This window comes from Hyperolius riggenbachi, chromosome 4 (genome assembly GCF_040937935.1).
Source record: "Hyperolius riggenbachi isolate aHypRig1 chromosome 4, aHypRig1.pri, whole genome shotgun sequence".
NCBI classification, from domain to species: Eukaryota; Metazoa; Chordata; class Amphibia; order Anura; family Hyperoliidae; genus Hyperolius; species Hyperolius riggenbachi.
In genome coordinates, this window is record NC_090649.1 from 155,114,399 (window position 1) to 155,128,471 (window position 14,073).

Here is a 14,073-nt window from a genome sequence, read left to right on the forward strand (position 1 = left end):
CTTGTGTTGCATAGACCGCCTTGATAATTCATACTGTGTGTGTGCCACTGCCAGGCCCAGCACATTCAGTGACTACCTGTGTGTGTGACAGGTGCACATTGTAACCTACCTACATGTTGTTCACAGTGCACCCACCCACCTACCTACGTAATTTGAGCGCACACAGTGTCACTATGCCTGTCCGCTACCTGTCTGTGTGAGACAAGTGCACATTGTAATACCCATCACTGCATATACCTACCTACCTGTTGTTCACAGTACACCCACCCGCCTACCTACATGAGTTGAGCGCACGCAGTGTTACTGTGCGTGTCCAGTACCTGTCTGTGTGTGACAGGTGCACATTGTAATACCCATCAATGCATATACCTACCTGTTGTGTTCAGTGCACCCACCTCATCACTGCACATACCTACCTGTTGTGTTCAGTGCACCCACCTACCTACGTGAGTGCACGCAGTGTGATATACCACTCTGTGCATACCTGTTAACTGCACCTCTGTAACTGCACATTGTATTAGTCAAGTCAGTGCATACGTTTCACTTCATCCCCCCCGATATGGACACAAGGGACAAAACAGGTAGAGGTAGAGGCAGACCCAGAGGAAGGCAGGTCTGTGCAAGGTCGTGTTGATGTGATTTTGTGCGACCCTGGCCCAAAGTACAGTGCTCAAAAGAAGGCACGTCCCATCAACTCCCATGATTGTCAGGACGTGGTTGACTATTTAACACAGAACACCTAATTTTCCGCAGCCACCAGCGCTACTACAAGCACCACATCCGTTGCATTTGACACTTCGCAAGAGTTAATTGGTGGGGAATTAACTGATTCACAGCCATTATTGTTACAACCAGATGAGGGCGCTAAGCAAGTTACACTACCTCATATGTCTGAGTTAGGCGACGACACCATGGACGTAATTGTGTGAGGAGGAGGATAATGAAGTACCTGTTGTTGGTGCAGTTTTGGAGGTGTCTGAGGCAAACGAAGCTGGGCAGGATGATTATGATGATTATGATCATACGGATCCCACATGGGTTCCTAATAGACAAGATAACCAAGGGGACAGTTCAGAGGGGAAGTCAGAGAGGAGTAGGAGGAGACGAGTTCCTGAAAGAAGCAGGGGGAGCTCGTCGTCAGAAACAGCTGGTGGCAGTGTCCGGCGCCATGCATCGCCACCTATGTACAGCCAGCCAACACGCCCTTTAATGTCAGCTGCTGATGCCACCATAGTGCCATCACCCCAGGGGGGCTCAGCGGTTTGGAAATTTTTTATTGTGTCTGCCTCAGATCGGAGCAATGCCATCTGTTCTCTCTGCCTCCAAAAATTGAGCCGTGGAAAGGCCAACACTCACGTAGGGACAAGTGCCTTACGAAGGCACATGGAGAAAAGGCACAAAGTGCAATGGGAAGAGCACCTGAGCAAAAGCAGCACACAAAAGAAAAGTCACCCAGCCAGGTGTCTGTGAAGGAAATCTTAGAGTGAAGGAAGCCAATTTCTGCCAGTCACCCTCTTGCCCGGCGTCTGACAGCTGGTGTGGCGGAACAGTTAGCTCACCAGCTTTTACCATACAAGCTGGTGGACTCTGAGGCCTTCCGTAAATTTGTGGCCATTGGGACACCGCAGTGGAAGATACCAGGCCGCAATTATTTTTCTAAAAAAGGTGATACTCAAACTGTACCGTGAAGTTGAGAGGCAAGTGGTGTAATCTCTGGCACACAGCGTTGGGTCAAGGGTCCACCTGACCATGGATGCCTGGTCTGCCAAGCACGGTGAGGGCAGATACATAACTTACACAGCCCATTGGGTCAACCTGGTGACCGATGGCAAGCAGGGAGTACGTGGCTGTGCAGCGGACCAACTTGTGACACCTCCACAGCTTGCAGGCAGGCCTCCTGCCACCTCCTATCCTCCTAAAACATCCTCTTCACTATCATCCTCCTCCTCCTCCTTGGCTGAGTGGCAATTCAACTCTACTGGTGCTGTGATCTCCTCTCCAGCTACACAGCCCCATCTCCCCAGGGCCTATGCTGCATGCCAGGTACGACGGTGTCACAACATTATATTAGACATGTCTTGCTTCAAAGCTGAGAGTCACACTGGACCAGCTCTCCTGGCTGCTCTTAACAAACAGGTGGATCAGTGGCTGACCCCGCACCAGCTGGAGATCAGCAACGTGGTGTGTGACAACGGCAGCAATCTCATTTCCGCGTTGAATTTGGGAAAGCTGACACTGCTTGGCACATGTGCTGAATCTAGTCATTCAAAGATTTTTGTCAAAGTACCCAGGCTTAGAGGACATCCTGAAGCAGGCCAGGAAGTTGTGTGGGCATTTCAGGCGGTCTTACACGGCCATGGCATGCTTTGCGGACATTCAGCGCAGAAACAACTTGCCAGTGAGATGTTGCTTGATATGTGATAGCCCGACTCACGGGAATTTGATCCTGGTCATGTTCACTCGCCTGCTAGAACAGGAGAAAGCCGTCACCCAGTACCTGTACAATTACAGTAGAAGGACACAATCTGGGGAGATGGGGGTGTTCTGGCCCCCGAACTGGGCACTGATGTGAAATGCATGCAGGCTCATGCGGCCGTTTAAGGAGGTGACCAACCTGTTGAGTCGCAGTGAAGGCATCATCAGCGACTTGATCCCATACGCTTGCTTCCTGTAGCGTGCCATGTGTAGAGTGGTGGATCAGGCTGTAGAGGAGCGTGAAGGGGAACAGTTATGGGAGCAATTTACATCAGAATCAGATGTTTCCTCAACACCTGCGGCAGCACAGCACAGAGGGGGAGGAGGAGGAAGAGTCGTGTGGGGAAGAGGAGTCAGACTCGGATGATGAGGAAGGTGTTTCTTTGGAGGATGAGGAGGCGGCGGCAGAAGAACAACCACAGCAGGCGTCGTAGGGGGCTTGTGCTGCTCGACGTTCCCGTGGTATTGTTCGGGGCTGGGGTGAGGAGGAGGACTTACTTGACGTCACTGAGGAAGAGCAGGAGGAGATGGATAGTACGTCTACATCCAGCTTTGTGCAGATGTCGTCTTTTATGCTGTCCAGCCTGTTGGGACCCCCGTATAAAAAAACTCAAGGGGAATGAGCTGTACTGGGTGGCCACGCTACTAGACCCTCGGTATAGGCACAAAGTGGCGGACATGTTACCAACTCACCAGAAGGCAGAAAGGATACACATATAAGAACATGCTGGCAACTATGTTTTACAATGCGTTTAAGGGTGATGTCACAGCACAACGCAATAAAGGTACCACTGCCAGTAATCCTTCTCTCATGTCCACGCATGCAAGGACAGGACGCTCCAGCGATCTCATGGTGATGTCGAACATGCGGACATTCTTTAGTCCAACGCCTCGCCTTAGCGCTTCCGGAATCCACCCTCCGCCACCGCCTGGACCGGCAGGTAGCTGACTACCTGGCCTTAAGTGTGGATGTAGACACTGTGAGCAGCAATGAACCCTTGGACTACTGGGTGCGCAGGCTTGACCTGTGGCCAGAGTTGTCCCAATTTGCCATCCAACTTCTGTCTTGCCCTGCCTCAAGCGTCCTGTCAGAAAGGACCTTCAGCGCAGCTGGAGGCATTGTCACTGAGAAGAGAAGTCGCCTAAGTCACAAAAGTGTTCAGTACCTCACCTTTATCAAAATGCCAGCAGAATAAAAGTGGATAAAACCTTTAAAATTTGCTTGGAGGAAGTGGTGGACTTACCTCCATAAAGCAGACACGAAAGACTGTCTGAAAAGTAGCAATCACATTTATTATATGGTACCCCAAAAGTGCAACGCGTTTCGCAGGCCGAGCCCGCTTCATCAGGCAATAAAGTGGGGACAAAACTGTAGACAAGAGACAGTACATTATGCTATAGTGAATTCTGCAGTTACAAGATGCATATTAATATATTACATGTCATAAAGCATACCATATGAAAAAATTGCTTTGTGGAGATAGCTTCAAAAGTTGCATATTAATATATTACATGTCATAAAGCATACCATATGAAAAAATTGCTTTGTGGAGATAGCTTCAAAAGTTGGGTGTACAAGTAAACAATAGGGGGTAGAGGCTATGGTGCTCATGATAGTAATGGGCTATGGGGTGTTTTTTACACAGATTTGCAATGAGTGGTATTGGTAATGAAAAAGGGTATGTGTCAGCAAGTGTAATGGGTAATAGAGCATTTAGAAGAGAACAGGGGGCCAGAAATATAAGGTAAAGTGTGCAAATAAAATAACATAAAGAACTCACCAGAATTCCAGCAGTAGCTTTTCTTATTAACTATCCCCTGGCCGGGATTTGAACCCTGGTCTCCCATGTCAAAGGCGGTGCCCTTAACTAGTACTCTATTTAGCTAGTACTGGACTCAGCTGCACATTTAGTAACCATGATACCTGTATCCAACCCCCCAACTACCCAACACACTGTACACAGGTGGCGAGAGCCCATTGGCTACTCGCAAGCCCGCCCTAACCCCGCCCACCCTTCCCAAAAACCCAATTCACTGAACACAGATGGCGAGAACCCATTGGCTGCTCGCACACTCGACCTAACCCCGCCCACCTAACACTTCCCACACATCTAATTGGCCCTAATAGCAAGTACCTGTGTATATATAAGGAGTTGAGAATCCTCACCACTCCACTGAGGCGCTACACCTGCTACTGCTGGAATTCTGGTGAGTTCTTTATGTTATTTTATTTGCACACTTTACCTTATATTTCTGGCCCCCTGTTCTCTTCTAAATGCTCTATTACCCATTACACTTGCTGACACATACCCTTTTTCATTACCAATACCACTCATTGCAAATCTGTGTAAAAAACACCCCATAGCCCATTACTATCATGAGCACCATAGCCTCTACCCCCTATTGTTTACTTGTACACCCAACTTTTGAAGCTATCTCCACAAAGCAATTTTTTCATATGGTATGCTTTATGACATGTAATATATTAATATGCAACTTTTGAAGCTATCTCCACAAAGCAATTTTTTCATATGGTATGCTTTATGACATGTAATATATTAATATGCATCTTGTAACTGCAGAATTCACTATAGCATAATGTACTGTCTCTTGTCTACAGTTTTGTCCCCACTTTATTGCCTGATGAAGCGGGCTCGGCCTGCGAAACGCGTTGCACTTTTGGGGTACCATATAATAAATGTGATTGCTACTTTTCAGACAGTCTTTCGTGTCTGCTTTATGGAGGTAAGTCCACCACTTCCTCCAAGCAAATTTTAAAGGTTTTATCCACTTTTATTCTGCTGGCGCCTCTGTTCTCCTACTGCAAAATCGTGTCCACCCCTGGTGGAGGGGTGATCTACCCCTTTTTCTCATCTACAGAGAGCGACTTCTTAGCCCTGAGTGAGGACAGGTCTAATCTCCTCACCTGCTTATACAGTGGTTGCCTGTGTGGTAACCCACGTTTGTGAGTATATTCTTCTCACTGATTTGCCTTACTTCGTTTATGTTTTAACATACTACACTATATTGGGCTCTCGGTTTCTCTATATTTTACCTTTATCAAAATGAATGAGGCATGGATCCGGGAGGGCTACTGCCCGCCTGAAGACTAAGTCAGTCCCCACACACAGCATCTCTGCCTGCACGCCGTGTGACTGGCTGCCTGCCCCAAGACTAAGTCGCTTCCCACACAGGATCTCTGCCTGCAGGCCGCTTGCCTTCTTCGCCACCACCAACAGGGTCCAGGACTCCAGGCGGATTCCTGAATTTTTAAGGCCGCTGCTAGAAGTGGCCGCTATACTACTTTTTCTGGTGCGTGTACATGCCTGCCTAATTTTTCTGGCTGCACTGCAGCTGCAACAACAAAACAAAAGGCATATACATGTGCCCATTCCCCTTCGTGATCATTACCTTGCCACGGTGAAGGGGCTTGCGTATCACAATGAAGCAATTACTGCCAGCTATATAAGTGTCTCGGGGGGTGGCACACCAAAGATAATAAGGTCGTTGCTTCATTGTGGACAGACCAAATTTGATCAGCTGGACAGTCACTGTTGTTCTATCATTGAGCTACCACAGTCCGGCGACCATATGGGCTGGAAAACTGCCACGGCCTGCACTCTGGCCATGTTGCACATCAGTCCAGCACGGCCGTCACTACGCAAACAGCTGTTTGCGGTGCATTACACAGTGAGTTTGGTGTGTCAGTGTGAAGCAGTACTCTATTTACACTCCCTGATTGATGTATACACATGCAAGATGTTTTAAAGCACTTTAGTCCTGCAATTTAGCATTCAATGTGATTTCTGCCCTTAAAACGCGGCTTTGCATCCAATCTGGATTTTTCCCGGGGACTTTTGGCATATATCCCACTCCGCCATGCCCCCCTCCAGGTGTTAGACCCCTTGAAACATCTTTTCCATCACTTTTGTGGCCAGCATACATTTTTCTAGTTTTCAAAGTTCGCCTCCCCATTGAAGTCTAGTGCGGTTCGCAAACGTTCGCGCGAACCGAACTTTCGTGGGAGCGGAGGTTCGGGCCATCTCTACCAACCAATTATATTTTCATTGTCAGAGAGGTGTTACCAGAGTAAGGAAACAGTTAGTTAATGATTACTACTATGCAAAGCACATATAGAGGTGTTCATTACCAGTATAACATCAATGGAAAGCTAATAAGATGGATAAAGGATGGACCCTGATGGGCCCCTCTGGTCCAGGGGCCCCAATGCAGTTGCAACCTTTATTGCTATGCCACTGCCTCTACGGTATCCAGAGACTTCCTCTTCTTTAGTAAGTATGTGTTATCTTACCCTCTTAACTTGCCTTTGGTTCTCATTAAGATTTTGCCTGACGCTTTGCCCCCGCCGCCTAATACAGCATTGCGCATGAAGCTCTTGATATTTTCCCGATTTGGACACAGGATCATCTCTCTTCTACCACCAGGAAGCCATGAAGCCAGGGCCATATTTGTACTTTTTACCGCCCAACGCTTGAAAATTTAGATACCCCTCCAGGGGGAACCAACCAATCAGATGACAAGAATGTGAGCTAATCAAGCATCTCCCAGTCACTACTTGACCTGATGGGGAACTGCATCAAACCAAGACAGATCCTCTCATGAATGGGAAGCATGAACCTGTATGCACAGTACTGCCCACCAGCACATAAACCAAGATGACTCAAAAATAAAGAGAACAACTAAGCTTATCATAAATCTGCTATCAGATAGGGCAATCTGGATCAGTCACTTTCTAATCTTGTTACCACTAATAGACAAAGACAGTATTACTCAACTCAGGGTACAGAGGATAAATGGAATATCCCAATTTGGCTTTCATTGGCTCACAGTCTTGTCATCTGACTGGTTCCCATTGGAGGGGTATTTAAATATGCACAAGAGTGCTTTTAAGCTAATGGCGTCTGTAGCAGCTTGAGCAAAGACATACAGCCCAAAACAGTGAGCTATGCTGTTTGTACTACCATTCATGTGTGTCTTACACAAATAAAAGAGCTTTTAATAGCAGCGGTGCTTCTGACTACTATTGTTCTGCGAGAGTGGACTCTGGAGGGTAGCCGAGTCATTCTGGTTTGAGCATGCTTACCTCCCATAGGATACAACTGGGTGCTGATCCATTTCTCTTTGGACCATGGAGAAGTTAAACGTCCAATTTGGATCCATCTGAAAATGGCGCCTGCGAATAATGGCGCATGGTGTTGGCGCTAATCCGTTTGTCGCTTATCGCTATTTAACGTTAAAGCCTTATCGTTATTTAGCTCTGTTTATTTTATTGAAAATTAGCGTTAACACACAGAACCCTCTCTGTACCTATCCCTAACCCCTAGACCCCCCCTGGTGGTGCCTAACTCTAAGACCCCCCTGGTGGTGCCTAACCCTAACCACCCCCCTGGTGGTGCCTAACCATAACCACCCCCTGGTGGTGCCTAACCCTAAGACCCCCCTGGTGGTGCCTAACTCTAAGCATCCCCCTGGTGGGGCCTAACCCTAAGAGCTCCCTGGTGGTGCCTAAAGCTAAGCACCCCCCTGGTGGTGCCTAACCCTAAGCACCCCCCTGGTGGTGTCTACCCCTAATCACCCCCCTGGTGGTGCCTAGCCCTAAGCACCCCCCTGGTGGTGCCTAACCCTAAGACCCCCCTGGTGGTGCCTAACCCTAACCACCCCCCTGGTGGTGCCTAACCCTAAGCAGCCCCCTGGTGGTGCCTACCCCTAACCACCCCCCTGGTAGTGCCTAACCCTAACCTTCACAGTGTTACATTAAATCCATTTACCTGTTTGCAGTTAAATAACGTTTGCAGTTTGGCTTATGTTGGTTAGCTATTGATAATAAACGTTACTGTGCTCAATATCGTCTGCTATTTGGCATATGAACGGTGCTAATGATAAATAACGTTACTGTGTGCTGTTTTTCTTCTTTTTTCCCTGTGCGCCATTATTATGCAGTACTAACGATAAATAGCGATAAAAGCGTATCTTTTTAATGCAGCGCTGTGCGCCATTATTAACTGATCCGCCCAATTTAGCTATATCATAACTGCTGACAGCTTACTTGCTAATGCCTGGAAAACCAGTATATACTGTTTTCAAGGCAGTTGCATAACCACTCATGTAAACACGGACACAAAGTGTAGCTGAAGTGTCCATAATCTAAAGGACACTCCACATGGAGGGGTGAGGGGACTCACACATCATGCCCTTTTTTATTCTCAGTATATTGGTATAGTGCAGCAATGTAAGCTGTCATACTGTGGGCAAACTTGACTATCTGAGGAGTCACATGAAGCTTGACTACACGTCACCCAACCCTGCCTACACAGTGATGTATCTCCCTCCCAATCTGCCCCTCACCAAGGACTAGCTCATGGGTGGCAGGGGTCTCTCCTCTGACAGCTGGTTGTGTTCAAAGTTTGACATATCACATTACTGTACTATGCTAATAAGGATGGGGGACTACATTCTATACTCTACCTTGGACCACCTATTTCAGGTGGGAAACCTAGAAAACCTTCTAGTAAACAAGCAACATAAGCTTTGATTTGTCAGAAAAAAATGTTTTAAAATAAGTGAGACAGGAATAAGCACGGACTTGCCTTGGGCAGATGTACAACTGAAATCATTACAGGAAGTTGTGTAAACATACCATACAATTCCGCTGGGGTGATAACATGTAGCTTTCCCAGAAGATCCAAATACTGCTAGAATTTCTGCATCCTGGTCTTTATCCTCTTGAACAACACACAGTGATTCTCTTACTTTGCTTGGAATGACTATAATAGCCAAGTTGCCAGATGGATAGCTGGAGAAAGATGAGGAAATAACTACATGTAATACAATGTGCACATCTCTGTTGTATAGTGCCTCCTGCTTATGAGCAACATTAGGTTTAGGGCTACATCACAAGGCAGGGCTTCAGAAACCACAACAGGGAGTCTAGAGAGCGGGGGTGTCGTACTCCAGTCCTGAGGGGTTGAGGTCATCACACATTGTTGGCACCGCTCAGATTAATAGATGGGACTGAATCAGGAAAAGTAGAAAACATATCTCAGTCCATTCTAAACACTGGCATGGATATGGCCCTTGAGGACTGGAGTTCGAAATTCCAGCTTTAGTGCCTGTAAAACTCTGGACTGCTGACCTCAGTGCTGTCACTAAGGCCCGGTTCACATTAGCGTTCGCTGTCCGGATTCGCCGGGCCGGATCCAGACCGTATACTGTACAAACGGAACGGACGTTCGGCATAGCAATGCAAAGTCTATGCGACCGTACACACGCATCCGTTCCGTACGGACCGGAGCCGGACCAGATCCGGACTCCGGATACTTTTCCAACATGCCCTATTTTTCAGGTCCGGATCATCCGGCCGAAGCACCCGGACCGGAGCCTGACTGCACCGTCCGGCAATAGAAACCAGTGGGAAACGGAAAGCACAGAACACACTGGCTATAAAAACCAGACGTTCTACCCCACTTCCTATGCGTTTTCTAGCGGCCATTTTGGATGGGGACACATGGGCACAGCATTTCTGGAGTGGAGCAGCAGTGACTTTGTGCTGGAGCTGTTTGGCAGTATGTCGGACGTGGAGGTGAGGCCCTACACAGCGGAGGACCTGATTCTACAGGTGCAGCTTCTGCTGACCTCCCAGACCCCAGGAATTTATATAGTGTGTTATCTCTTTAAAAAAACAGATCCGGATCACAGCCGTATTCATACCTGATTCAAAACTTATGCAAACGGACCGGATCCGGATAGGAACCGTACGGGTCCGGTACAGTACGGTCTGGATCCGGTACGGACATCCGGTCCGTTTTTCCCAAAAACGCAAGTGTGAACGGGGCCTTAACTCTCTGTTAATATACATGGGCTGACTCCCACCAAGGGTATGCAATCAATCTACCATAAATTAGACAACCATTTTTTTTACATGGCTTCCCCATCTTACTTACGTACGGACACACACACGTGTGCATGCACACACACACACACATGCACGCATGCACACACACGCTCGCACACCAAGTGCTCCTATTACATTCATTATTTTCATTCGATTACCTTCTGTTCCAGTATGATTAAGTGGAGGGCCCCAATATTTAGCAACCCAACAAAATGGGTAATTCAATAAACCCAGACCAGGTTAGCAGGATCATTTATATTCTCTTATGTTCACTGACTTCCGGCTCAGGAAAACATCCGTAAATCAATTCCGCTGTGTCGTGCCAAAGCAGAAAATAAAGCGATTCAGGGACTTTACTATTCTTTGTACGGAATAAGACATCACATACAAACAAGACATCTGTCACTAGATGGAATGTAAAGTTTGAAATACAAAGGATACAAAATCTGTGCACTTCCATCTGGAAACATTGTGAGGAATTTCCTTCCTGTTCTGTAGTATTTTTCTACAAATTTCTCTGGCGCCATCTGAAATAAAGCACAAATCTGAACAATAACATCAGCAATCCATATTACATGTGAAGGACTAGAGGAGCAATACTGTCAATGGGACAGTTCACGAAGTCTGTTCTTTCCTTTAAAATCACAGTTCTATACAGATTCTGTGCTGGGTAGCTCACCGTTTTCTTACCTGCCATTGAGGCTGTATCTAAGGAATGTGCTTCATGGAGCAGCCATGAATAATAGTCCCCTACTCTATTTCTCACATTATATTGGCAGCCTTTAGAGAGCATCTCTAACAAGTGTCAAGTATTTCCATAACTTTTCATGCATTACACACTTCTCAGCCAGATACTTTGCTGGGCATGTCAACAGACATGAAAATTCTAGATAGACCTGCAGAGTATTCAGGTATGTACAGATGCAATGGTTGCTAGACTATTGGTGTGCTGAGAGTGTGAAGTGTGACTAGGGGTCTGATGGGAATGTGACTAGGGATATGGGGCTTGATTCACAAAGCGGTGCAAAGTGTTTGCACGCCAGTGAAAAGCCCCTTATCACGCCTAAACTCACTTTAGGCATGATAAGAAGCAACTCGCGCGAATTTTCCGCGCGAAAAGTTTTGCGCGCGCAACTGCGCACGCGCGCGCGCGCAGCGTCCCCGCTTCGCGCGAAGCTCCCATTAAGCCCTATGGGACTTTGCGCGCGCACGTACGCGCGTACGCGCGGAAACTTCGCGCGAGTTAGAGCAAAAATCGGTGATAACTCAGTGGTGCAAAGGTTATCACGCCTAAAGTCTTTTAGGCGTGATAACTGAGTTATCACCGCTTTGTGAATCAAGCCCTTGGTGTAGTGTGACTGAATGTGCAAGCAAGCGAGTGACTAGGGGTGTGGTGGGAGTGTGACTGGAGGTGGGTGTGGTGGGAGTGTGACTGGAGGTGGGTGTGGTGGGAGTGTGACTGGAGGTGGGTGTGGTGGGAGTGTGACTGTAGGTGTGGCAGGGCTGAGACTAGGGGTCTGATGGGAGTGTGACTAGGGGTGTGGGCAGAGTGTGAAAGGAGGTGTGAAATAGATGTTACAAGGGGTCTGGTGGGTGACTATGGTTGTGGGGAGAATGTGACAGGGGAGTGTGACTGGAAGTGTGGCATATATATTGGGGTCTTGTGGGAGTGTGACTGGAAGTGTGGCATATATATTGGGGTCTTGTGGGAGTGTGACTGGAGGTGTGGGGGAGTGTTACTGAGGGTGTGGTGGGAGTGTAACTGGAGGTGTGGTGGGAGTGTAACAGGATGTGTGGAGTGAGTGTGACTAGGAGTGTAGTGGGGGTGTAACTGGAGGAGTGGGGGAGTGTGAATAGAGGTGTGGTGGGAGTGTAACTGTAGGGGTGGGGGAGTGTGACTAGGGGTGAGGTGAGAGTATGATGGGGGTGTGGGGAGATGTGTGTGTGTGGAGGGGGGGGGGAGTGTGACTAAGGGAGTGGTGGGAATGTAACTGGAGTTGTGGGGAGAGTGTGACTAGGGGTGTGGTGGGAATGTACCTGGAGTGTGACTAGAAGTGTGGTGGGAGTGTAATTGGGAGTGTGGCAAGAGAATCTCCTGTAGGTGTGCATCTTTCTCATCCCAAAAATCTAGAAGGTATGCCACTAGTAGTAGCAGCATTTGTTGCAGGACTTTGTTAAGGCCCTATTTTCACAAGGCAGAAATCGCGGCCATTTCCCACACACAATTTTGGATGCGCAATTGCAGCCTTGGAATCACAGGTGGTAAAAAATGAAGCATGCTGCAGATTTCCGCAGCACACATCCGAAGCCATATAGCTGTGCATGAGACAGCAAAGCGATACGGATGTGATTTTGCATCAGCACAAGTGCTGCAACTGTGGAAATGCATCCTAAGAGGTTCCAGAGCAACCGATACATCTCACCACAGGTGTTTACATGGAAGGTATGCATTGCAACAGCTACTTTGGCTTTTGAAATAAATCTATACAAATGAAGCAGGTTTACATGTCCAACAGGGCTGGATTTACCATAAGGCACTGATGATTTTAAGGCGGCTCACTCCCCTCCCCAAGCACCTGCGTCCTTCCTTCCCTATGCAGAGTCCTGATGAGAGTATAGATGAGAGGTTACTCACCCACCTCTCGGCATTCCACTGACCAGATCTTCCTTTAGTCAGGGGCACCTCTAGATACTTAATACGGAGGTTCCTCTAGCTACCTAATACTTGGGAGCACCTCTAGCTACTTAACCACTTGCCGACCGCATCACGCCAACGGGCGTGGACACGGCGGCAACTCCAGGGCCGCCTAATGCCGATCAGCGGAAGGTCCTTGGGGCATGGTTTGCAGGAGATCGCGCGCGCATCCCTGCTTGGATGGTGGATCTCAGCTCCGCCTTCAGTCTTCCAGCTGCGATCACCGATAGGAGACTGTTAGACGGCAAAACCGCCTTCTAATTACCCTGTACAGCACTGCGATCTAAGGCAGCGTTGTACTAGGTACAGCTGTGTGACACGGCTGTCACCTCCAGAGGTAGGGAAGTGATCGGCTGTCATAGGCTTTTGTGAATGAAGCCCTGTGTATTTATATATGAAAAATGTTTTTGGGTGCAGTTTTACTATTTGGCCACAAGATGGCCACAGTAATTTTTTGTGCAAGCGTCCTGTAAGCGTAGGAAGTACGCTTACAGGAAGTGCAATGAGGCTGGGAAAATCACAATGATCGCGCTGCTTCTCATAGAAGCAGCCAATCATTGCTGGGGGGCTTAGATCAACGAACGGGAACGTTTTTTCCCGTTCATTGATTTTCGGGCGAGCGGGCGGTGCACAAGCGAGCGGGAGCACGGACAGGGGCGGTAGCGGTGGGGGTTGCGTGTATCTACGCCCCTGGTGGGGAAAGGGTGTTAAAAGGGGCATAGATACACGCACCCCCGGTGGTAAAGTGGTTAATAATACCTGTAATCAATCAATATATTGATCACAATTTAATAAGAAAAATACCCCTTTTAAAGAAATACTGAGGTAAAAATAAACTGGTGAGATAAATAATTGTATCTTTGTTCCTACTCCTAAAATGACAGTTTCATTTTATGTTTAAATCTACTTTTTAAGTTTTTAATGTTTAATTGTCTCCACTCAATGACACAGTCTTGAAGTACGCCAGAGCTAAAAATCTATAAACTATTGA

At 47.7% G+C, this 14,073-nt stretch overlaps 1 protein-coding gene across 4 annotated transcripts in view; it reads right to left on the bottom strand.

Moving 5' to 3' along the window:
* Window positions 1–14,073, bottom strand: part of ERICH6 (glutamate rich 6) — a 94,467-nt gene that overhangs the window by 16,191 nt on the left and 64,203 nt on the right. For all 4 annotated transcript variants that reach the window (XM_068279263.1, XM_068279262.1, XM_068279261.1 and 1 more), the window contains 2 exons: window positions 10,829–10,914; window positions 9,134–9,289 (listed from right to left, as the gene is read on the bottom strand). In XM_068279263.1, coding sequence (XP_068135364.1) covers window positions 9,134–9,289; window positions 10,829–10,914 — 242 coding nt within the window. The remainder of the gene's footprint in view (window positions 1–9,133; window positions 9,290–10,828; window positions 10,915–14,073) is intronic.